The following is a 27,176-nucleotide window of genomic DNA, read 5'->3' as shown; positions in this document are numbered from 1 at the left end:
CCCCCTTCCTTCCTCATTCCTTTCTTCGATCTTCTATCACTAAGTATGTTTTTTATGTTTGCATGCAGAACACTGGTTCACAAGTAGGTCCTACGTGTACACATTATTATTATTATTATTACATTAACAGAAATAAGCATAAAGGAATTAATGCTGTTTCCCTAAGGAGGTTCTCTCTTCTAGTCATTGATAAGAAAAGTTAGGGCAAATTCAACAGTCAGGTAGACTGAGGCACGTATGTACTACACACGCAAAGCAAACTCAAGTGCCATGGAGGTCACGGTACATCTTGACAATCATAAATGGATAGGAAAAGTATTTCTGTAGCACAATTATATTTTTCTGAGAATCTTTAATGCAAAGGAGATTTTGGAGGGGAAAAAAAAAAGAAAAAGAAAGAAAAAAGAACTATCTTGATGTAGTTCACCTAGGGAAGGGGTGACTTGTCTATACCTTATGGGCTGCACTGACTGCTTGTGGATAGCTAAAGGGTGTTTAAAGTCCGCTATACAGTTTGAATTCCGACTGAGGGAGGAAGAAGGCAGCAGGGACTGCAGTATGTCCAGTTCCATCAACCATCTACATTGCAATGGCACAGTGGAACTGCATGCTGCTGTCATGTCTTCCCTGAAAAGTTGTCCTCGGGATCCTCTCCTCTCTGCCATTGTGTGAGGTACATGCCAGGTGACTGTGGTATGTGTAAATTATTAGTTATGCATGAGGAAGGCTGACCACTTCTTGATGGATGCATGAACTGCTGGTTACTGAAGAGAATACTGAGCTTTTGCCAAGTTAAACCACATAAAGAAATATCTTCCATTTTGCAAAGCTTTGTCTAGAAGGGCAGCCTCTTTTTTTAACACTTCTTAACTGTTTTTCCCTGTTCCTCTTCAGTCTTATTAATTATTCTATGCCATATTTTAAACTAAAATTAAAAGGCACTGCAGAGGATGAAGTCACAAAAAACTCAAACAGTTTCAGAAAATGAAAATTCTGTAAAACAACTGAGTCAATCTTTCCTCTTGAGTATCACCCTACACAAAGTGTTGCAGACTGTCATCAGCCTGGAATTCCAGGAAGCTGCGATATGAACTGAAAACAAAGCTTAGAAGAAAGATTAAGTTACAAAATTGAAGCATATCTATTCAGTCAGTTTGTAAGAAATAAAACCCCCTGGAGTTGAATCCCAAGTTTTTTACAATGTGATTTTGCTTCAAAAATGCTTCTGCAAAAGCAGCCCCATGGAGCTCCCAGACACTGTTGAAAGATCTTGTGTTCTTCAAGAAGGTATAAGTATGCCTTAAAGGGATAGCCTTGCCATTGCAGAATAGGAGCCTTGGAGACAAGCTGTTTTCTTTTCCTGTCACACATTTCCATAATAAAATAATAGCCCTGTGATACTTCTGCAGCATCTTTAAAATATGATTCCAGTGACAGGTAAACAATTATGCTTCCTTCAGCAGTTTTCTGTAGTTGAATGAGGTAGAATTTTAATCATGATATGCCTGGGGATGACTGAAAAATAATAATATCCATACTCTACTAGTGGATTTTGTCTTGTCCACTTGTTCCTTGTCCACAAAAGGAACAGATCGGTTGGATTAATCACTTTAAATGAGAAAATATAGATTAAAGCAAACAAAAGTCAGCATGATATATTATCCTTTTAGAGTCTGGATCACAGTGATCAGATTTGTGAAACCCTTCAACAGGCACCTGAAAGACTTGATCAAAACAATGCATTGAGCTCTCTCTTTGCCTCTAAGGAAAGTGTGAACATACCAGCTCCTTCTTCTTCATGCACTCCATGAGGATAATGAAGAGGTGCTGTGCCTGGGTTCGGGTGTATGTGAAAGTCTTCTGTATGGTAACTAGCAACTGGTCCCTCAAAGACTCATTGATAAGTCTGAAATTAAAAAAGAAAAAATAACATAGAAAACAGACATGAGGGAACATTGCAACTTCAGGTGAGGGTCAAACAAATACGAGTTATACAACTAATCACTGCAGGTTGTTCTGGACAGGTTTGAAGGACAGGAATTGCTGAAACCATCAGAGACAAATTGGAAAACACTGTTCTAGAAAAACATGTTGATCATGTTGGGGTCCCACATCTCCAAAGTTTTTATTTCAGTTCCCACATATTGCATGACAGAAGGTCATTCAAACTATCAGCTCTGTGGGATTACCTAACAAAAATAAGAATCACACTGACAGTCTGGATTTGAGGGAGACCAACACTTCTGGTGAACTGAAGACCCCTTTCTATCAGTGAGTTAGCAGATGAACGAACCATAATATGAACCAAATCATGGTTCATATTATGAAACTAGGAGCATTTGTGTTGTCAGTGTCTTTTATTTTAGCTTGAATATCTCAAGAGTTTCAACTCACCTTATTGATGCTGCACAGGAACAGGTAAGAAAACAAACAAAAAATTTCTTTGTTCCTGAGTCCACTTGAAGAAAAGGTTTTGCTTTTCTTTATGCTGATCTTCCAGCAGTTTAAAGAGTAACCGTTTTATATTCCTCCTCAGTGCTAATGTTAGTACTTGCAAAAAGTGGTCCAACAGCAGAAATAAATAGTAATATTACATGGAATATTAGTACTTGAACCCTACCCCTTGATATCAAAAAGCCTATTCCTCAGGACTGTTCTGGGTGAAACATCGCTGTTCTTAATGTCTTACAAAATAGTAGGCTCTAATTTAGAACATGTATCCTTTGATGTATGAAAGCTTCTACACTATAGCAGTTTTCTCACTTAAAAATTGTAACTGAGTGTTTTACAGGATAAGTCATTGTTGATCATCTAGGGGAATGAAAATCAGAGTATCTTCATGACTCATATTTTATGACAGAAGATAAACAAAGATTTAGCCCTGCAGCAACTGCAAAGAATTATCAGAAGCAGCACAGTATCGAAAAGTCATTGTTAGCTTACGGCAGCTGCTTTGGGAGAACAATGACCAAACCCCTGTTTATCTCATACTGTTGGTAAAAGTTGCCTATACTTCTCTGCAGCAAGAAAGCCCAAATGCAACTGCAGGATATTCACTACACAATTGAATTTCAAATATGATTTAACTATCTAGTCTTTATACCTACAGCAAACTTGTTGTTAGCAGAGACACTGAATGGGAATGGGAAAGAGGTATAGAGGTGCATAGGAGAAGGCCTGGCATACGGAGTGCATATGTTCTCTACTCTCTAAATCTGACTTTGACTGTAAATATCCCTGTTGAGTAGGACTTCCACTTCACAAAGAAGCCTGTAACGCATATGTCAATGTGTTCGGATTAAAATGAGTTTACATGGGGTTTTAAACCACGCTGTGGATCACTGTTCTTTCTATGCCTGGCTCCTCCTGTTGTCTTCTACTTTATTACAGACTCCTCTTGAATGGAGAGTCTACCTCTGCACTTCCTCTTTTCATCAAGGAGCAGAATGGCCCCCGATGTGCTTTTTCCTGGGATGCTGGAGTGGTGACAACACTGCATTTACTGCTCACTTACTATGTAAGCACAGCTTCCCTGCAGCATGACCTGCTTCCCTCACATAAAGGCAACATACAATGAATTAAAACCTCCAACCCTCTCAGTGGACAGCATTGAGAGCTGACAGCAGAGGACTTTCTGTGTGGGTGCTATAAGAAAAATAACCTGACCTCCTGTATAGAAGCAAGGATGTTGCAAGCACATGGGAACATGAAACAAGATGTCAGAGCACAGGTAGAAATGTAGATTCACTCCATGTTAAAGAGAATCAACCTGGAAAGGCTGACACCCTGAAAACCACTAAACATACTTTGAGTTGCAGATTAGTAGGTCATATATGATATAAATTCTGAAGAAAAAATTCTTTTTTAGGATCTTCCAAAAAATCAGTTGGAAATTTGCTTTAATCAAGATGGCTGTTCTTAACAAAATGTTGCTGTCACTGTAAATATAAGTGGTTCAGAACTGTGCAATTTTCCATCCTTCAAACTAAGAAAGAAAAAAGGGGTTAATCACTAAGAACATGTTTCCTAAAAACATCAACTAGAGGATCTAGAAAGAGATTTAAATAAAGCTCTAATTTCCTTGGATATTATATATGAAAGTGAAGTACATGAAAAAGTATGAAAAGTATATGAAGTATGTGAAAATACAGGGAATTGTAAGAATCTGAAATTAGAGAACTTCAGAAAATGTTTCCAAAGATCCTGGGATGAAAACCATCCTGTTTTCTCATAGAAATTTAATTTTCCTTAAAAAAAATGTAGAATCCAAACCTGAAATTTCATTTCAGAAATTGGATCTCTCTCAGGCTAACACATACAGAAAACAAGAGAAATTTGCTTTCATAAGCATTGAGTGACAGCAGAATTAAGTCCTGAGGCTTTGTAAGCAGCCATCACTTTCCTTTGCTGAATTAAAGCTACCAGAAACTGTATCATATCATAAGTTTAAACAGCATGTAAAGCAAACTCCATGTGAAAGATATGGAGTCTTTTTTAAAAAACGTACCAAGAAGTGGTTCCCTAACTACAGGGGTACACATCTGTTGAAGTACTACTGCTCAGAAAATTGCTGTTGTCATCATTTGATTTATGCAGTTTTCTAGCCTTACTAAGTACTTTTTTTTTAACATCTCATTGGTCTGCAATTCTACAGCAAGCATGTTCAATGTCTTTGTGAGATGAAAAACTTGAAGTGATTGTAATCAGAAATAGAAACGATAACAGCAGGCTTTCCGATAAAGTAATCATAGCTGAGTTAAGCATTGTGTAAACTGAAATGGGTAATATCAAGACAATGTCACATTTACTTCATAGGAATCTCTAAATGTTAGAAGGTATCAGATCAAAGTTCCCAATTGTGTAACCCAGCTGGGACAGATACAAACTGTGCCAGGCTATTAAAGGATAAATCTATGATGCATACACCAAATCCAATGCATGTAAAACAAGTAACTTCACAGACTACTGTGAGCAAACTAACTGGGACTTGCAGGTGAGGTGATGACTGATCCACGATGCAAAGACAACCACATTTGTTACACATACAACTTTAGCATACATTTTTTAAAATCACAGATTCCTAATTTCAGATTTGGGGGAAAAGAGATGGCTCCTTCAGTCTTGTGATTAGAGGTCTAACCTAGAACACAGAAGATTCTCAGAACAGTATATTCACCAGCCTCTGTCATGGATTATGAACTTCATATGCATAAAGCTCCATAAGCATAAAACTGCCCACTTTACCAGACTGAAACTCTACGATTATGACTTCCTTCAAAGTCAGCATACTCCCACCCTAAGAAAACTGGAGAGTGTCAGATGAAGATAGTATTTTTATCATCTGTCTGCTAGGCTTCAGTTCAGAAAATATTTTGCAACAGACTACTAAAGCCCTGTTTGGGGCATTTTGATGGCATGAGTCCCTGAATTCCACTTAATTTGCCATGGAAGCAATACTGCAGGTAACATGCTTCTGCCTAAACCAAATATCCTACAAAACAACAATTCAACCTGTTCTTTTCTTTTGTTCCCCACATAGTTCAAATCTGTTCTTTCATTCCCTGAATACCTAAGATAAACCCATTTTCCTACCAGTCTAGGTATCCAACCCTTTTTTTTTTTCCCCAGAGGAGCTGGATTGCTGATGGAATTTGGATAACTACTGTCAAAAATCTGGCATCTAAAATTTAATTTCTACATTTCTGGCATCTACATTCAGTTTCGGAAAAAAACCTACTCATAATTGTTGCTAAGAGTGATTTTTTTTTTTTTAAAGAAGATGCCAACATTAGTTTTGATGCATCAGATTATCAGAACTGACCTGTATGGTCTTACCACAGGAAAAAAGGGAGAAAGATGTCTTGGATCCATCAGGAGAGGCCACTTAAAAACACTGAAGTGACAAAGTAAATAAAGTGACATTCTATTTCTGTCCAAGATATGCTGGAAGATTAAACAACAAAGCAGAACTCCCTTCATTGCTTTGGCCAATGCAGAAGAGACAGATGACAGCATTTTGGCATACTCCCTTCTCAGAAAGAATTTTTTTTTTAAGTCATGTCTAATATTTGAGGAGATAATAGACATTCCACTCAATAACATTACAGTCTTTCAAACTCATGGCATAAGATTTTGTAGTGAATATTGGAGAGGATTTGAAAGATCTGGTCCATAGCCAGCTTCCTAAATTATTTAGTCTTTTTTCTCTCTAGAGCTTTTTTAGTACTGGAGTGGTACAATGTACTAGAGATGTATAAAGATTATGCCCTAACCAGATTTCAAAATGCAAGTTCATTATAGATTTTTTTAAACTTATTGTTATCAAAATGCTTTGAAATTCTCTAAATGAAACACTTCATTCAAGGAACTGCACATAATCTGTTTCTAACTTTTCATTTGTGATTTTTTTTTAATGATTCTTTTTATTCAGGATAAAGGAAATATATCCATAAAATTTCAGTGTGATGTGAAAACTATTCCCTGCCCTCCTTTATGGGAAGCTTAGGGGTTTTTCTGTTTTAATTATGATTTGCACTTTAGACAACCACACCATATGTAAGAAAGATGACCAGAGGCTCTGCTGATATTTTCTTCCATTGGAATTACAAATAGGACACAGTTGGGCAACTCTGTGGGACTGAATGAGTTTGTCATACTTTTAAAATCCATACATTTTGCATACATTTGTTATGAGAAGAGACAGAAAATAAATGTAATTATTCCTTTGTTCTATTTAGACAGGGATGATTTCCGGGTGCTTTTACGAGGAATCAGCTTTACTTGCAGCTCTTCACTGATTATTGTTCTTCTACACCATTTCCCCCTGACAATGTTTATTAAAAGGTTGTCTCTTCACCAAAAGAGAGATGATTGTATTTCAACAAAGAAATTACCTTCTTCTATCCAGCTTTTGATTTGCAAAGTACTTTGTTACAGAAGAAAATTAATGATATCAAAATATGCAATTTGAAAACAATCTTACAAAATAATTCAGATGTGATAGTATCCATGATCCCCCATGATGTGGTAAACACCATGGGGGATACAGACGACTTGCATCATACCTACATTATGATCCCTTTTGCTCAAAGTGAAAAATCCCTATATTTTCCCTATTAGAAAAAAAGAAATTTAAGTAATATACTTCAGTTATGAAGCCTCAGAACTATGCCACAGTGGATGCAGAGTCAGATCAATCCAAAGGCAATCTTTAATGATTCTCATATGAGGTTGCTCATTTAAAGCACAGAGAATGTTTTATGTTTCCTTGTGAACATTAGGCAAGAAGTACATTTTCATGGCATTGAACTGAATTCCTTAAGGGTCTCATGCTTGCAGGAGTAGAACTGATGGAGTATTTAATATGCTATAAACTCAGCTTGGAGACTGCATTCGAATATTGCAAGTCATTTCCCATTCCGTAAGGAAATATTTGTCTAAGAAGTGACATAGTTTTAACCTAGTGTTTCATTTTTCTCATTTTAAATTCAGCACTTAATTAAAAAAAATCTCTGAGGATTAAAAACTACTGAATGATCCTATAAATAGTTGCACTTTACAGTTGTTTTACTTCCAGCTTGTGCTTTTATGCAAGACAATGAAATGAGAAGGCATCCTTGATTATGCAGTCAAAAATACTTTGGCTTTATGTGGAGGAGAGTTATTAACAACTAGGATATTCACTTAGGGCTTAGCTTGGACTAAAATTGGGTGTTTATGATCGATCTTATGATCTTATGTTCTCAACACTGTTCAACACATTTTCAACTTTTAAGCAAATGAGAAATTAAGTGCTTCAGAGCCTGGAGAACCTGACCTTGAAATTAGGGCCAGTAGTAATGAGCAGCCAAATAATTCTTCCACATGGGGAACGTTGCATTTAAGCTGCCTTCTCATTTAGGTTACTCCGTGTACCTAGCTTGTTTGTCATTAAGATGTAACAGGTACTGGGAACTTACTCAGCTAACTACCAAGATTTTTATTTGCTCGTAACGGAATGTAGCCACCTTGTACATTCTTAATACTCTGTTCAAGACTTTTCAGGCCAAGGCAGTATGTGGTTCCTGATATTAAAGTTATGGCAAACTTAAGAAAAACCACCTGTGTTAATTCTGCATATCTGATATTCATAATGCTGAAACCTCAGCTCAGTGGGAAACTGCATACCTGCCTTGCCTTCCCCCTGGAACTTCAATGAGACAGATGAGATACTGAGGCCTCAAAACTGATTTTCCTTCAAAGACATCTTTTCTTCAAGGTATGCTTCAGAGTTCCTTTTGACCTGTTCTTGGTACATCACATAGTTGCAGGCAGCACCTCCTGCAAGGCAGTGCAGGCACAGCTCTCTATGTTGTGCTGGCAGCCTCATTCCACTGGAGCCCAGCGAAGCCTTGCTTATAGTTACAATATGCAGCCAAAGACTGCCCTAGGTGAGTGAAATGTTCACCTATTCATGAGGAAAGCCTATAATCAGGCCTTAAAATAAGGCAGATTCAAGCTTCTTGTCTCCTGTCTTTTCAAGGATGCACATACATTGACATTGCAAAGAGGTACTGCACCTTGATTAATATAAAAAATCGTTCCTTTTTCTGCTATGTGAAATCAATTAGGAAGGATAGACAATAAGGAGGGAAGGCAGGCACATCACAGTTCTGTGAAACCCAATAGAGAAGGACCTGTCAGGCAGATATGCAATTGTCCCACACTCTTAAGGATCTCTCTGAGAGGACGGATTGGTGCCACACTGATTGAAACTCAAGCAGAGAGCTATATTTTGTCTTCCTTCACCTCCAGATGTGGTTCTTTTCCCCCTGGAAACAAACTTTCAAATAAACTTACTCACAGCAGTGCTTAGTACACATACATACACAGTCTTATGTGTAGAAAATGAATCCATATCAGTCTGCAATGAGTGAGAATTTAAGACACTGAAAAAAGAGCATGATAATACCAACATGCAAGTGCCGAGTCTGTTGCTGCCATGAATGATGTGGTTTTTGAATGATTTAGGTCAGATATCCAGTGCATAGCAGTTGGAAGATATGCTCTGTCTTGGAGAAGACCCTGATTTGCAGCCAGCAGCCAGAATTAAAATAGGTTTTTGACTTTATAGTCTGATTGCACAGTGGACTGCAGAATTAAATTCTGCACGCAATTTGGATGTGCTACATTGATTTAGAGTCTAATAGACAGTTTTGTATAACCTACTTAGATTTCATCCAAAAGAAAAAGCCAGTAACTGAACTCAGTTAACGTGCCAGCTATTCAGTATTCTCCTCATATTGCTAAGCATTATTCAAAAGTAGGTTACAGAGCGGGAAAAGTTCCCAGTTTGTATCTAAAGTGTAATATATTTGGGTAAAATATCTTTATGAGTATAAATAATATTGGTGTTTCACTTGTGGTATTCTTGAAAATATCATTGCATTTTAGACCGATGTTTTCTGAAGCAGGGCGAACACACAGAAATTCCCACTAGCTACCTTTACAAATTTCATCGTTTGTGCATTCTATTTAGTGCAAGGTGAACAGGAAAAAAAAAAAAAAGAAAAAAAATTATGCTATTTGATAATATTGCAGGCACCCCCTGGAATGGCACCACCACAGAAAGAAGACCCATAGTAAGGGAGAATAATAGCTTTCACAAAGCCAGACTTGAGTGTCTCAGGTAAGAAATGACTTGCTTGTTCTGCCTCTAGTGATTCTATCACTTGCCTTTCTTACAGTCAGGAGTTTGTGATGATGAAATAGAATCACAGAATCACAGAATAGTTTGGGTTGGAAGGGACCTTTAAAGATCATCTAGTCCAACCCCTTTCTGTAGTCAGGGACATCTTTCACTAGGTCAGGTTGCTCAAAGCCCCATCCAACTTGACCTTGAGCAATTCTAGGGATGGGGCATCCACAGCTTCTCTGGGCAACCTGTTCCAGTGTTTCACCACCCTCATCATAAAGAATTTCTTCCTTATGCCCAACCTAAAGCTATCCTCTTTCAATTTAAAACCATTGCCCCTTGTCCTGTCAATATAGGCCCTTGTAAAAAGTCTCTCTCCATCTTTCTCACAAGCTCTCTTTATATTGAAATAAATTGCATTAATTCTTTTCTTGCTGTATTCTTTTTCATGATGACATCAGAACACAGACAAGGTAGATGGAAACTGTATAGGTACATTGCAAACAAAGGAATAAAACATGTTTGAGTAAGGTTATGTTAAATATGTTAACAGTGAGGTCACTGAAAACAGAGGAACAACTTCCGACAGATTCAGATGAAACCTGGCACATTCAGATCTATCCCAGATGCAGCACTGGACTATGCATGAATCTGAACATAAAACGGATTTAAATATTTGTGGAAAACTATCTTATTCCCAGTAGGAGTTTTAGGTTGAGTAAGTTCATAGAATCACAGAATCATTCAGGTTGGAAAATACCTTTAAGAACATCAAGTCCATCAAGTCCATCAACTGTTAACCTAGCACTGCCATGTCCACCACTAAACCATGTCCCTAAGCACCACATCTACAAGTCTTTTAAATACCTCCAGGAATGCTGACTCAACCACTTCCCTGGGCAGCCTGTTCCAATGCTTGACAACCTTTTCTGTGAAGAAATTTTTCCCAACATCCAATCTAAACCTCTCCTGATACAACTTGAGGCCATTTCCTCTTGTCCTATCGCTTGTTACTTAGGAGAAGAGACCAACACCCACCTCGCTACAACCTTCTTGATCCCATTTATGTTTAAAAAACATAGTAGTGCTTGGTCTAGAGCTCAGGGTTTATGGATTTATGTTTTGTTGTTTGCATAACTCTGTTGTAGGTGTGAATACGTATCGTCACATATTCTAACACACACAAAAATAAGTCCCTTCCCAGTGAATCTTGATCGGAAGATTACTGCAGCTACTTAGACAAAAAGCACTAAATAGCTCTTAGTTATAAGAATCTGAGGGGGTTTTGGTTCCACTTTTATGTTTTGTTCTCAAATTATTAAATCCTCCCTTATTTGTTATTTCCTACTCTAAGCAGCAGACTCTGGGTTCTGCTTTGGGAGCTTTTGGGGACAAGGTCCATGATCATTGTGGAACACCTGGAAACCCTCTGAGCGTGCCTGTTGCTGCCAGGTAAGGATGAGGTAAAGGCAGCCACAAGGGTGTGGACCTGAGAAAGCTCCAGCATTTTCTATTGAGCATGATGAGCAGCCCTTGACCCAAGGTGCCTGTAGCTTATTTGCAACTTACCCCATATTAGGGAGGACCAAGCACCTGTTAGCCGGTGCTCGGGAGAGGCCTGTATAAGAACCATGCCAAGATTACAGCCAACAGATGCAGCAGCTTCTGCATGAGGATGCAAAGAAGGGGGCCTCAGATGAATTTGTTCCAGCCTAAATAGTCTCAGGTATGGTGGTGACATGCCACAGGGTGATTTTCCTGGCAGGTGCTGGAGCAAAGGCTTTGATGCAGATGGAGCTTTGGGTGGTGGATGCAGCTCTCCAAGTCCCAGGCTGCAGGGTCTATTTTTGATACTAGGAGAGATGGCCTTCTTTCCTGTAGATCTGCTGTCTTGGAGGAGCTGTGCCACCAAGCACAGGAGTTATGGAATGAAGTTAGCAGGCTACGCAGCATTGGAAAAGATGAAAAGGAGATAGACAGGATCTTCTCTGGCATGCAACAGCTTGAAGAACCCTGGACCCCAACTGCAATAGAGATGCTGGCAGTGTCCACACCTAGTATTTAGGTAAGTGTAACCTCTGGAGAAGGCAAAGGGTGAAAGCTGGTGACTGCTGGCACCAAGAGTAAGGCTACTGCCCCACCTAACTGCTTACAACTACAAAGTAGGTTCACTGCTCTCAAAGTTGAAGAGAAGCCACATGTGCCTTCAAGCAAAGGATCTGTGCCACCTGACCCTAACCCATGCAAGACCACCAGGAAGAAGCAGTAAGTGATTATAATGGGCAACTCCTTGCTGCAGGGGCCAGAGGCACTCATCTGTTGACCTGACCTATCAACTAGGGAGGTTTGCTGCCTCCTGAGCCCTGAACTGGGATATTGTGGAGGGACTGCCAAAGCTTTTCTGACCATCTGACTACTACCCCCTGCTGTTCTTCCACGTGGTCACCAATGATACTGCAAGGGGAAACCTGGAGAGTATCAAAAGTGACTACAGAACTCTGGGAGCAGTAGTCAAGGGCCCAGGGGCCCAGGTGGTGTTCTCCTCAGTCTTGCTGGTCAGAGGAAAGGATGTGGGGAGGACATTGATAATATAGGTCAATAGCTGGCTGCAGAGCTAGTGTTGGTGACAGGGTTCTGGGTTCTACGACCATGAGACCCTGTTTGCAGATCAGTGTCTGCTTGTGGGAAATGGGATCCACCTCACTAAGCAGGGCAAAGTTACCTTTGCTGAAATGGCTGACCTGGTAAGAAGGGCTTTAAAGTAGGAATGCTGGGGGAGCGAGAGAGGGTCAACAGCAGCCCTGTGACAGCATGATGTACAGCGTTGATGAGCAAAGAGCCTGGAGTGATGTGATGGGAAGGGATCACAAGATCAACAAAACAGGGCTTAAGCGGGCTCACCTCCATCATTTTTATGTAAGCAAGGAAGTGCCTACAGGGCACTGTTATGGAGAAATCCCCAAAGCCCTTTCTGGGAAATCAGTATGCTGGGGTGCCCTCTCTAAAGTGCCTGTATACTAACGTGCACAGTATGGGGAATAAACATAATGAGTCAGATCTGTGTGCAGTTGCAGGGCTACAATCTTGTTGGGATCACAGAGACATGGTGGGATGGCTCCCATGACTGGAGGTGTTGCAGTGGAAGGATACAAGCTCTTAGGAAAGACAGGCTGGGAAGATGAGGAGTTGGAGTTGCCCTTTATGTGAGAACAGCTGGAGTGCATGGAGCTCTGCCTGGGGATGGATGATGAGCCAACTGAGAGTTTATGGATTAGGACTAAAAAGAAGACAGGTAAGGGTGACATTGTAGTGGGTGTCTGCTATAGGCTGCATGACCAGGAAGAGCAAGTGGATGAGGCCCTCTACAGACAGCTAGGAGCAGCCTCATGTTCACAGGCCCTCATCCTTATGGAGAATTTTAACACCCGCGATATCTGCTGAAGGGACAACACAGCAGGGCATAAGCAATCCTGGAGGTTCCTGGAGTGCATTGACGAGAACTTCCTGAACCAAGTCATAGAACAGCCAAAGAGGAGAGGTGCTCTGCTGGACCTCATACTCACCAGCAAAGAGGGTCTCAATGGGGATGTGAAGGTCAAAGGCAGCCTTGGCTGCAGTGACCGTGAGATGGTGGAGTTCAGGATTCTGAGAGGAGAGAGAGGGCAAAAAACAAGATCACAACCCTGGACTTATCGCAGCCTTTCAGTACTTAAAGGGGGCTTATAAGAAAGATAGAGACAAACTTTTTAGTAGGGCCTGTTGTGATAGGACAAGGGGTAATGGTTTTAAACTAAAAGAGGGTAGATTTAGACTAGATACAAGAAAGAAACTTTTTACAATGAGGGTGGTGAAACACTGGAACAGGTTGCCCAGAGAGGTGGTAGATGCCCCATCCCTGGAAACATGCAAAGTCCTGTACCTGAGGAGGAACAACCCCATGTACCAGTACATGCTGAGGGCCTCCCAGCAGGAAAGATGCTCGGCAGAAAAGGACCTGGGGGTCCTGGTGGATACCAAGTTGAACATGAGCCAGCAATGTGCCATTGCAACAACAAAGGCTAATGGTATCCCGGGCTGCACTGGGAGGAGTGCTGCCAGCAGGTCAAGGCAGGTGATCCTTTCTCTTTCCTCAGCACCGCTGAGGACACACCTGGAGGACACACCTGGAGCCACACACTGGGCTCCACAGTACAAGAGAGACATGAATATACTGGAGACTGTCCAGTGATGGCCCACTAAGATGATGAAAGGACTGGATCACCTCACATATGAGGAAAGGCTGAAGGAGCTGGGACTGTTCAGCCTGGAGCAGAGAAGGCTGACAGAGGGTCTCATCAATGTATATAAATACCTGAAGGGAGGGTGCACAGAGGGCAGAGCCAGGCTCTTTCCAGTGGTGCCCAGTGACAGGACCAGAGGCAATGGGCACAAACTGAAACACAGGAGGTTCCCTCTGAACACTTTTTTTACTGTGTGGGTAACTGAGCACTGGCACAGGTTGCCCAGAGAGGTTGTGGAGTCTCCATCCTTGGAGATACTCAAAAGCCATCTGGACATGGTCCTGGGCAACTGGCTGTAGCTGGCCCTGCTTGAGCATGGGTTTTGAACGAGATGACCTTCAGAGGTCCCTTCCAACCTCAACTGTTCTGTGATTCTACGGTTGTTTACATATTTTTTGGGGTAGAGGAGAAGAACAAAGAATATTAAAGATTTGGGCATTCAGTAATAATATGCACTTGGGAACTTGCAAAGCATGCTTACAGCCTGATTCAACAAAACCACACTTGAATCTTCTATAATAAAAGCTAAATACTATTCTTGCCTCACCTTGAGTCTGCAAAGACAGGTGGGACTGTGCAAACACAGATCAGTGCACAAGCAGTCATGTGTGAATAAGGTGGGCATGCAGAATCATGCCCAACAGGCAAGGCAAATACAAACTAGCTTATATGAACATGTAGGGCTAAATGAAATCTGAAGTACACTGTGTTATAATGACATAGTATATCTAAGCCAGTGAGATAATTCCCTGTGCCCTTTGACTGAATCCCTTGCCCTGCAACTGCAAGATACCTTACATTGTACTTGTCAATGTGTTACATGTCATAGCAAGTAACTATATGATACAGTTTCTATACCTCTGTTTTATTCTGTAGACTTTCCTTAGTGTTGCTTTAACTCCCCCCTGCTTTTTTTTTTTTTTTGTTCTGCATACTTTCAATATTTCACCTGTATCGAAGATGAAAACAGCCATGTAAGGAAGGTATTGCTTTTGCACTATATTGCTAATAATTTCCTGGGCTCTATCTTACCACCAGATTGAACCTGTGGATGTGGAAAGAACACACACTAGGAAATGACTTACCCTCCTTCTTCAGAGTATTTGTGACCAAAGGCAAGGATGTCAGATGCCCGGCCACTGCCATCGCATATCACAACAGGAACAGGAGGAGTGTCTCGCAGGTACTCCAGAACAATGGAGATAACATTTGGACCTCCTTCCACAATGAGGGCCACCACTGGAACCCCTTGACCAATTCCTGGAGTAAAAGAAAGAAACAAACAAAAAAACCCAAACAAAAAAGAAAAGGAACAAAAAAATGCGAAGCCAGCAAAGCAAACAAAACATAACAGAAGACAGAAAAAAAAAAATCAGACTGAAACTACTGCATTGTGACTGTACAGTGTTATGTTAGAGAAAATGGCATTCGGAAAATCATAGATTTTAAGGACAGAAGGGATCAGTGTAGTCATCTTGTCGGTTCCACTGCATAAAACGGGATTTTCTAGAATTATCTTCTGTTTTAAATACAACATTTATGGTTGAAATAGAGCATGAATTTTTTAAAAGATCGAATCTTGGTTTGAAAGCATAGAGAACCTGCCACAATTCTTCCTAACATGTTCAGAGTCATGACTTTGTAGGTTGCTTGTAATCTAGATTTTGCATGGTGTCAGTTTCCAGTCTTTGGGTCTTCCAGTAGCTTTGCTTGCTGTTTTAAAATCCCTTCTATGATATTTTTGTTGCCTTATTAGATGCATTTTAAGGTTGCAGCTGAATAGCCCTTTAACATTCTCTTTGATGAACTAAACATATTCTGTTACAATGCAATACTTGTTTTCCAGTTCTAGTTGGTCTCACATTTTTTCTCTGAATTCTCTCCAGATTTTGCAGCATATTCCTTGATTTGCAGACCCCACACTGGGGACATTGTTCCAGAGAGAGCTGAACTAATGCTCAACCAGTGGAGACACATCTTCATTTTCAATACTTGTAGTATAATTAGATGGGAGCCCTCTCCAAAGTTGCAGGAGAGACTTTGCCAGGAGAGTCTTATGGATTTAGAGAAAGGCAATCTGACACCAGGCTGGTGTTAACATGACTGAAAAAGCTTTTATGGTTGTCACTTCTTGACGAGTTGAGACTGGGGACATTCAAAAGGACTCAGGCAGTAGAACTAGTTGAACATTTTCTATTAGCATTTTTTTGTCAACAGAAAGACTTTCCTTTTAAACTAGCTTTTCCTAAGAAAAACTATATACATTCTGCACAAAATTTTGACGTTTCACTGAAAAATAAAGAGAGTGCCCCAAGCTGTTAATAGTTGAGTTGGGAAAAATTGCATGAGGCCAGGCAACAACAAGTTTTAATGTGACTGCCTCAAGTTTCCCTTTGGAGGGATTTCAGTCCACAGAAGCAAAGGTAAGCCTGTGAGACTGGAACATTAAATCTGGTTAGACCCTCTAGAAACATTCACAAATAAAATTATTTTTGATAGTCACAAAATTTTTTAAGGATTTGAATTACTGTCAAAAAATGAAGTGAACTGTTCTTTAAAAAAGAAAAAAAACCTCAATTCTTATATACAACAGCGAAATACTGTGAGCACCTCCTGAACCACTTTACAAGCAAACATCGTGTTTCCTGCAGAGACTCTCGGCATGCTTTGTTGTGGCTGTACCTACTGTCAGTTTGTGGCTCTTTTATTATATAACTTAAGTAAAGTGTGTGGTGTTTATTTATGTTAAGAAAACTATAGGCAGAGTTATAAAATCCAGGCTAATGAAAGAGAGTAAGAGAGGAAGAATATAACAAGGTGATTAACAGATTTGCACAGAGCTCACTGGTTAATTTTTTTATTAATATTAAGCACTTCCCTGAATTGCTGCTCTACCTAATCATTAAGATCTTTTGGTGGTTAAGTTCTTTTCAAAGGTCTTAGTGGAAAAGCAGTTTTGGGGAGCAGAGTTAAATGAGAAAGGAAAATTAAGAACTTTTCTTAAGAAGAGTGAATTATAAGTCTGATGGGTTAACATGTCGCTCATGTACTTCCATTAATTTCAAGGGATTTAAGCTAAGGATGAATTTTGTTTGGCAAATTTGCGTTGCTTACCTACATTCATTTTAATGATGCTTAAAATTGCATCCCTCAAAAATGCATTCTAGATATTAGCAATAAAAACCCATTTTTTCTGAGAATCTTATAAATAATATGATTTTATTCCCATATCAATACATGTAATATGATACATTTCGTTGCAGTTGAGCATGCAGCACGGAACCTTGTGTCACAAGCCTGCCCAGGTTTTCCTTTGCTACTAGGTGACAAAAGAAATGTTGTTTATAGTTATGTCTAGTACAAGAATATTTTTTTTGTAAGAAAGACAATTGCTATCAGAAGATGAATAAAAATGAAATTCTTGGTGAGGAATATTTTTCTTTATGATACTTCCCAACATAATCACATGGTAGCTGATAAGAAATTCTCTTCTGTTAAAATTTTAATACAGAATTGGAAGGAGATATTTTATCATTCAATTTCTAGTGGTCTGGCTAATGTAAGGTTACCAAGGTTTTTGAACTATCAGTACTTGCTTCTTCTTGTGTAGCTTTTCTTTATACCACACCATATAGCCAATACTTCTAGCAACTGATCACAGAGCAGATCTAACATGAACTCTGACTAGGAGGCCCACAACTCACTGAAATCTTACATCAGCTTTCCTCTTTGGCAGTGTAGCGTTTTCCTCTGGAAGCTGACTGGTAGGGCCCATTTTATTTCATTACGGATAAAAAAACCCCAGTGGTGTGTTTAAAAAACCTATCCTAACATTTACCAAGGGTGGTCTTTTGTAAAGTATTTGCTATAATGCCATATATGAAATTGTTAGCAAAGCTGAATATAAGTGCACAATTTGAAAGTATATAATTAACTAATGGGTAGAGTTGTATGTGGAACTGTAGTACTAATGGAGTTTCTTGAAGAACTTACCCTGATCCTATCATTATTATTAATGACTTCAAAACAAGAAGTGGAACTGGTACTGACATCTGCTAATAAGATAATATTAAGAAGTATTCTCAGTAATGAGTCAAATTGGGTCTGGATGACATTAAGGATTGAGTTATAGAAATGGAGAAAGTTCACAGTGCAAGACGCAAAGTCATTTACTTGGTGATTAATAAATTCTGCTGTAAACTGGGAACTCATTAGGAGGAAATACTAGAAAAGAGAAAGTTGTGATCCAGCTGATCACGGGAGAACTGAGTCTTTGGTGTAGCAAGACCATGAAGAAGGCAGGTATGATCCTGGAATACACACAGCAAAGCATTTTCAGTAGGAAATACGGGCACATCTGTGCCATTGTGCAAGCAACTCATGAAATTCCATGCAAAATACTGTCTGTAGCTATGCTCAGCCATGTTCAAAAAGAACAAACTGGAACAAATGGAGGAAAATCCCAAAAGAAGTATATGGGGAATCAAGATCCCATCTTATGAGACAAGATTAGATGAGTTTGGCTCATCCTCCTTAGCAAATTGAAGGGTGAAAGACAATGTCTGAATATCCCCATGATACACAGCACATTGGCCATTAATAGTTTTAGATGGAGTTCAGAAGATTTCTGGCTATCAGAGGAGTGAAGTCTTCACAGCCTTCTAGTAAGACTAAAAGGGAAAAGCTTTCTGAGTTTGGAGTGATGCTCAATAATCATTATATATGCAGTCACCTTATGTATCTCAAACTGTTCCTAAAGCAGGTGCCTTCAGAATACTGGAAGTTTGTTCAGTCTCAGTGTATTCTGCTGGATATTGATCAGCTACATAATTCTAATAATCCAAATAATGATGGTTAGTCTATACAGCTGAACTATTTTTGCCTTTTTGGGCCAATGATTTGGTCATTTGAAAGCATTTCTAAAATTCCTCTTGCATTCTTTTCTTTTCCTTTTTTTATTTGTAAATCTTTAATCTGCTATAGTCACAACAGTTGCATAGCTTATAAGAGTTCTCTGCAAGTGTTCTAGTTGTGTTTCACTGTGGTTAATCAGATGGCGCCTTTTCTCTTCCCTGATCCTGTAGAAACATATCCAGCATGAAAACAGTCCTCTAATTTGAGGTTAGTAAAACAAAACAACTTCTCTCCAAACCCAATCCTCAATGAAACTTAGTAGCTTTGAGTTAAAAAAAAAACAACTCATGTGAACCTTAATTTATGATTAAGTTCTAGATTGAAATGCAACTCTTTCAATTATTCTGGTAGATTTCTTTGTGAAACAGAAAAGATTTAAAACACAAAATTGATTTCTACATCTCATTTTCCTTTTTGGAAATCCTCCCTGAGTTTCAGCAAATAGAATTTTTTTCTTCGTAATTTTAATTGTTCTCCATAAATAATTTTGATTGGAAAAATATATTGTTTGTTTAGTTTGGAGGGAAAAATAGAAAGTACATTTCTGGAATTAGATATAATATTTTAAAACCAGTTAATAATACTTTGTTGATATTTCTTCAGAGTATAAGCACTTCTGGCTTTCAGGAAAGCTTTCTAGACTACAGTTGTCTGAATCCTAATGTTATGAGCTTTTCCAGGTTTATGACGACTAATTTCTGAGCAGTGGCGGTATCCACAGCATCTAAAAGGAAGTCCATAGACATGGGGAAAAAAAAAATCATGTCTGCTTGAGTACCTTAAAATTTGAAAAAGAGGGTAAGTGGAAATAATCACATTCTCAGTTTTCTATGGGAATTTACCACAAAATTGCCCTAGTCTGGGCAAAACTAAGGATAGCACTCATCTTGCTGGGCTATCTCCAACAACACTGCTGTTTTCACTAAGTACTCTAAAAGTATACAACCTTAGAAATTGTGTGTTTCACATGTCATTAACTGGAAAGAGAGCAGCAGTAATATGCTCCACTGAAATGTTGTCCATTCTGAAATTGCAGATAACCCTTCTCAGTATAGGACAATGCATTATTATTATTATTATTATTATTATTATCAGGAAAGACTCTCAATCACTGGTGTTGTTTTCCAAACAGAAAAAGACCAATTCATTTTCACACATCTACATATTTTTTCTGTTTCTTAGAAGGCAGCAAGTGACATGTTACTCAGCTTTTTTTATATCCTTTGTAGAAGACTCATCTGCTTTTAGGTTCAAGTGATTTTTTTTTAAATATCTAAAAAATTATGGTGTTTTCCAGCCATCTGATAGTTACATGGAGGATTTATTTTTAAATTTACTCAGTTTATTGTTTTTTCAGCATTTCTGGGATGAGCTTTGGTTTCAGCAAATCTTTTTCCTTTTTCTTTTGGGAGATGGAGAAACCTTCTTGTCTAGCAGTATATCTGTGGACTTAAGAATAGCTGGGAATGCTGACTATTGTGTTATCACTGTGAGGTTTATCACTTGGTTAACTACACTTATGTTTCAAGATGGTAAAGGTCTGATCCTAAAATCAAAGGTCTTCCTACTTAAGAATGGTCTCAGAATTTTTATTCTTCTTACTGAAAATAGTTCGTGAGCCAGAGAGGCGATTTTTTTCTCAGATTTTCAAAGGAAATATTCAGCTTGTATTCAAGAGCAGGTATGTGTGAAACATCTCACAGAAACTTGCATATTAAGATTTCTCATTTAATAAGGTCTCCATCTCACATACTGAAGCCTTAGCATTCCTGCTATAAATGCAAAAAGACAGGTAGTCTCTCATGACTTAATTAATAGAGTACAGACAAAACAGTGTTTTTATTTTCATTTTATATGATTCATCCAAAAAGAAGAAGAAATAGTACCAAAGACCTGGGAGTTAAAATCAGTTCTCTAAGGCTCATCAGTATCTTAATTTCTAAAACAATAACTTGTATTTGGAGCATTTCAGTAAGCATAGATTTTTGCAGGGTAGACTAGATTGCTAAGTGTTTCACAGTGTCAGCTATTGTGGATATTGTTGGTGCAATATTGCAAATTGGACTGCAATTTTGTATGAAAGATTTATACAGTCAACCTAAAGCTTCATTACTGTGTTATTGCCTTTGTGGCCAGCAACAGAGCCAGTGAGAGACCTTCCAGCAATTGTGATTCCAGGAAGGTACGTACATACCAGAACATTTGTCCTGATGTGCACCAGTGGCAACTTGTAGGCCTTCATGTTATCATACAGAAAAATAATCCCATTTTCCCCTTGACACAGTGGTAGTGCATGAATATGTAAGTTAAAACAATAAACTAGAAGAAATGAATGAATTTGGAAATAGAAGCAAGGAAAAACTGCATAATGTCTGTGTTGTGTGAAAAGGGATTTTAAAAAATCTACCATGCTTTGCAGAAGCCCTGCTTTGTTTTCCCAGTTCTTGGAAAAACATGAATATTTTATACTGTGAGTATATTTATAAATAATCTATAACTGTCTTATAAATTATTACAAATTCTTTTTATGAAGAACTAAACATGAGTTACTGATTTTTTTATAGACCAACAAGCGAATAAAATGCCTCATTTACCACAAAATGCATTTACTACTCATGTTTTTAAGTGTGCTCATAAGTGTAACTGGGACATATCAGTACGTTGCATACTATTTCTAAGTTCGCCCCTGAGATCAGTGCAAATAAAACTAGAGGTTCCAGCTCACTATCCCTGACAGAAATGTCTCTAATTTCTGCATCTTAACACTGGTGGTAGTAGGTGCATCTGAGCTGATTTCCTCCTGGGCACCTTTGCTCCTTCATCAGGTCAGACATGTTGGTGTGGGTTCCCCTACATTCATATTCTTTTTCTATCTGGAAATTTTGGCTGGAGAATTTGGTAATTATTTGGATTTGTTTGGGATGTTGGGGCCTGTGGCTGTCCCACGGGAGGAGTTACTGCACAGCGGTTGGCACAGAAGTAGTGTACAGGTGGAAATCTATGTCACATCTCCCACACAACATGCAGCTGTAGAGCAAGTTCTCCAGAAGCTGGATGCAATGGAAGAACTTAAGGCTTACGGTGCAAATAAGACAATCACCGTGGATGTACCCAGTGAGTCCAAATTGTCCCAAAGGGTGGGGAGAGTAAGCCTCCATGAACCTACACATAGTGCATGTGCAGTCAGCCTGACATTTCAAAGTCTTTTCTTAACGAAGCACACACTGCTCATCTGTGCAGTGTGGAAACAGGATTCTCACCCTTCCTAGAAATCCTGAACCTACCGCAGGTGTGTAGAGGGATGTATAAGGCAACACTGAGCTGGAATGGCTCATCAGTTCTTTGGGAAAGCAGGTATATTCGCATGATCGAGGGGCCTTTGCAGTTTTGTACAGCACCACCCTCCAGGTCTCCAGCTTACTAAACATTCCTGGACCTAGATGTACTGTGGACAGTGGGGTACATAAATTAGCAGGTTTCTCCACCGGTTATCACATCACAGGTTGTCACGTCCTTATCTGAGATAATGGATTCTTAGCAGTAGAAAGTTTCTACAACACTCTTTAGATTTGTTTCAGGCCTCTAACTTGTGTATGTCCTGCAAAAAGTCTACCATTTGGGGGCAACAGCTACCTTTCTACCTGCAAAATTGTTTTAGGACAATGGCTTTTGTAAGGGGTAAACTCAATGCTCTCTTAGTGGCTGACAAAGGCAGTCATAAAATAGAAGTCCAAAAATATAAATCAACAGATATATATGTTAGTGTGCCTGCAAGTGTTTGCAGCTGCACAGTGCACTCAAAGGCATGTATATAGACCATTTTGCACAGTTTGTTTAGCACAAATGCCCCATAGGTTTCCTGAAAGTGAAGTCTTTATATCCTTTCATGTGCAGAAGTAAAATTAATTTGCATGCAAAGCCAGATAATTTTAAACTTTTCCTGTCACATACAATTTTACATAATTAAGACCTCTGTTTCCTCCAGATTTTCCTGCCTTCCTAGTCTGCTCTATGGAGAAAATTTTAGTGTTTTGGTTTTTTTGGTTTTGGGTTTTTTTTAATGTTTTTTCAGCTAATGGAAAATGCTGCTTTATTATAAGGAATGAATCACCAAGTTTTCCCAAAGATATTAAGAAAAAATTCTCTCTGACCTTTGGTCTTTTAACTAAGTGCCCATTAATCTGGACCACAGCTTCCTTTGCACATAGGACTTCAGGAACTTTGTGCCATCTGTACCTCTGGAGTTAAAAACTCCCTGAGCTCCAGGGTTGTTTCACAAGCCCTGTGCTGGTGCCTCTCTCTTCCCTGACAAATTGCTGATCTTGCTAGCCAGCAAGTACTTGTGTTGCTCTGAGGTATGACCCAATCCCACCCTTGGTTGCAGCCTAATCTATCATTTAAGGGCCCAGTCTGTGGTGGATAGCTGGCTTAAGCTTTAGTGAACTGTAACGATAAATGTAAAGGCAAATGGCCAGCATGGTAAAACAAGTAGGAATATGTTTTCTTTTAGCATACTGAAGGTAATAATCCCTCAAATTTGAAATTTGAAATTTGAAATTTCAAATTTGAAAATGAAATTTCAAATTTATACATATGATTCTACTAACTAGGAATAGAAACATCAAAACTACCCTGCACGTGTGGGTGTCTAATCCTGAAGCAAGTGCCAGTGTAACAAATCCTTAATTGCACCAGATGACATGTTTCCCAGGTATATGTCATTTTTACATCCCATTTTAATGCAAGGATTGTTTATCAATGGCATTTAGTGGAAAATCCCATTTAACTGTCAATGGAAGACTGATAAAGTGTTGTGAAGCTCAACAAAAAAGTTCATGTACTTACAAGGTCTGTGACAGTTTTGAACTACATTGTGATCAAAACTGATCTGAGTTTTAACCGAAATATGTGAGATGAACTATGATTTTTGAGTGGAAACCAACTAATAAGCATTAATCATTCATATCTGAAATAGGGCAAAATAGCATTTCTTTCTGAGTTTTTTGCAGAGGTTTGAGACTTATGGTGTCTTGAAACTCGAGTTTGAACTTGGGGGTTCTTGAAACAAAGAAAACCAAAGAAAGTCCTTAGGTCAAGAAGTCTGTCTTAAAAGACCAACTTCCAGGCCATTGCTATATTTCATGGGGCTAGCAGAGTAAGCAGCAGCGTGTTGCATCAGCAAAGGCTGAAGGAAACACATTACATAAAAACCGTGGCTTTCAGAAGCATTTTGGTCTAAGTGTTTGCGTAGCACTTGGATATCCTAGTGAGACGTACTTACACAGAATGGATAAACAATTAAATATGCTCTGGAATTTTAATAAGCAAAAGTCCACCCAGCATGAGCTTAAAAGTTTGAGGAAAGTAATTCTTAATTTCTGAACTAATATTTGCCTTACAGTAATACAGAGTCAACAGATATTGCTCTTTGGTTGTTAACAGAGTGTGCCTAACCCCAGGGTAAGTGCTGCTCAAATAGATTTTAAATGGTATTGGATTTACAACAGTCTTTAAAAAGTTTGCCCACATAAATGTGTCTGCTTCACCTCTGGACATCTATGTGGTACTGCCTATGGTCCCAACTGCCTCAGAAAGGCTAAGTGATAATAGAGAACATCCTGAAATAATCCAGATCCTTCCTATTAGGTTACATTGAAATAACATTACATCTTTTTTTTTTCCAGGCTATTGTTTTCAGCCTTCAGGCCCTTTTGGAAACACCTCCTCATGCTTATGAAACCATTTCGGCTAAAATATCAACATCAATAGCAAATAGATAAGATCACCTGCATATACAATAGATCTGCTTCCCCCAGCTCTGCAAATCACAGCCGCAGTATGCTTACCACCAGAACAATTGCATTATTAACTACTATGTGAACACGACTGGAAAAAAGGGAATGTAGCTTGCCTTCATAGGATGATGGAGAGGGATGCTGGGTCTTATTACCCAGGGAGACAGGAACATCCCCCAGATGCCACAGCCAGCTCAAACTTAATTTCACATAGCTGCATTTCTTACAGTCAGCTCTCCCTTTTCCTCACCCCTTATCTCCAATATCTTCCCCAGAGCAGAACCAGTTACTACTTATTGCAGATATGGCAAAGATGTATTTCTTTTAATCCTTGAAAGGACTGTTCAGTAATAAGAGCAGAGAAACTTACAGATTTTTTTTTTAAAAAAAGGAGGCTAAACTCATTCTACCCTCTTCTGCACAACTTTAACAATTTTCTATTTTCATAAATTAAGTGGAACTTCCACTTGTTTGGAGGCTCATTACATGCCCTGTGTCTAGAGATATCAAAGTGACCTGGTAAACCAATACAACAAATTCTAAGAATATTTGCTGTCTTTCTCAAATTCACAGAACTAAAGGATTATGTGTGACAGAATGACACAGAACCACTACTAATAAAGGAAAGCTCACAACCATTGGACTAATTTTTGCTTTTCAATTTATTTTTTGACTTTTCTTCTGCCATAGGCTCATTGAATCTCATTTGCTATAATTTCCTTTTTCTTTTTCTTGCTTTCCAACCATATTTTAAAATTACTATTATAAATTTTATTTTGTTCAGCTTTATTGTTTCCTTTGTAGTTTGCATTCATTCTCCTTGTTCCTCTTGTTATGGTCAATTCCATTCTGCGTTCTCATCTTTCTAATTTCCTTTTTGGTATCCTAATCACACTTTCACTTCCTCTCTGTCTCCTTGTGTCTAATCCATAATCCTCTTTTATCTCCTCTATTTTTAATTCTCCTCTTTCCTAAGAGTACGATCGCATTTCATTTGTCCCAGCCTGTTCACTTTTCTCTTCTGTCTCATCTCAGTACTTTCACTCTCATTTTTATTTGTTCAGTGCTCCTTCCTCATCTGTCTAAATCTACCTAGTGATGTATCTGCCATCCTATGAGATGTGGCATTGACAGACAAATCTGTGGACCTGACACTTGGACCATATCTTCATTTAATATGGGACTGATCTTAAAAACTTCTCCAAAGGACATCAAGGATGGTAACAAGAAAAACTGCTGAAAAATTTGTGGTATCTTCTTTTGATTTTCATGCCTATCTTTGCAAAAGGACAAAGTTTAGAGAGTCCTCAGAACAGGCAAGACATGGGAAGAGTCGATGTAAGACTAAACCCTGGGATTTGTGAGCCTCACAAGCCAGTAACAACCCGCTTGGTTACTTTCTACAGGATGGCAATATATTGTTCAAAGCTGGCACTTCAACTTCAAAGACACACACACAAAACCTTCATGGATTTCAGTCAAACTTACCCTATCTATCTGTACTAGCAGTCAACTGTTTATTAGGGCTGTACTACAGGACCTAACTGGTTTCACTTTTCTTGGAGCTCATCAGCTGTAGGTGATGGCCTAAGAGACTCAGGAGCAACTACAATTTCAGTAATTTTCACATTCTGTCTAATCTTCCTTGGTACTTTCCCTGGTTCCATTTGGATGTGAGCACTACCACATATTGTAGCCAGCACTTTAGAAAGTTATCACAGTAACATAACCAACTTTTACATTGCCTTGACTTACATATTGAGGAGTTTTTCCTTGTCATATTTTGCATATTTGTGAACATATTGGACACTATATAATCTCAGAAAATTATCCCTCCTTTCTCACCTGTTCTAGAAAACTACAACAGGTGAGATACAGAACAGCAGCAATTTTACTAAAAAGGATTCACCCTAAGATAATCTCTGTTTCTTGGTTTTATGGCTTTGTTCTGATTTGTATAATGAATTCAATAAATCTAAAATGTCCAAACATTATAGAGCTGAAATGACCTGTGTTCTTTTGCTTGTATATCAATCATATGAAAACACATATGTTTTCAACAAACTCATCTTTTGATAGTCAAGTCCATGAGGAGCATTTATGGATCCATTTGCAGTCAATCAATTGTGTACTTATCTGTGCTTTGAGAACAATTTTTAACCTGCGTGTGCTTTTTCAGCCCTTTCTGAGACGATATTTTTGTCTCCAGTGCCTGATCCGCCAACATCATGACGCATCAAGTCAAACTTGCAGCAGGCTTCCCCTCCTAGAAAGAAGTCTGTACCTACATCTTCCCAGCTGTGTAGTTATGAAAATGCATCTAGGGCTGCACAGAATATGAAGGAAAAATCTGAAACAAATGAGAATTCCAATGCATTTGATGATGGTGCAATGGTCAGAGAAGATGCCAGTGATGACAGTTGAACGTCCCTTTGCCTTCCCAGCCCCCTTCATATATTCTCAGGCATAGGATGACAAAGGGAAGTCCACGGGTCACATGAACAGATATTGTCG

The 27,176-nt window shown here is 38.9% G+C and overlaps 1 protein-coding gene across 1 annotated transcript in view; it reads right to left on the bottom strand.

Annotated features, from left to right (window-relative positions):
* The window catches only part of TRPM3 (transient receptor potential cation channel subfamily M member 3), a 288,488-nt gene that overhangs the window by 88,290 nt on the left and 173,022 nt on the right, over nt 1–27,176 (bottom strand). Inside the window, exons 7-8 of the mRNA XM_072858792.1 lie at nt 15,039–15,213; nt 1,783–1,906 (exon numbers count right to left, since the gene is read on the bottom strand). Coding sequence (XP_072714893.1) covers nt 1,783–1,906; nt 15,039–15,213 — 299 coding nt within the window. The remainder of the gene's footprint in view (nt 1–1,782; nt 1,907–15,038; nt 15,214–27,176) is intronic.

The sequence above is a fragment of the Ciconia boyciana genome, chromosome 4 (genome assembly GCF_034638445.1).
Source record: "Ciconia boyciana chromosome 4, ASM3463844v1, whole genome shotgun sequence".
Taxonomy (NCBI): Eukaryota; Metazoa; Chordata; class Aves; order Ciconiiformes; family Ciconiidae; genus Ciconia; species Ciconia boyciana.
The sequence above is the reverse complement of the archived record's forward strand: the minus strand, read 5'-3'. Positions and strand labels throughout refer to the sequence as shown.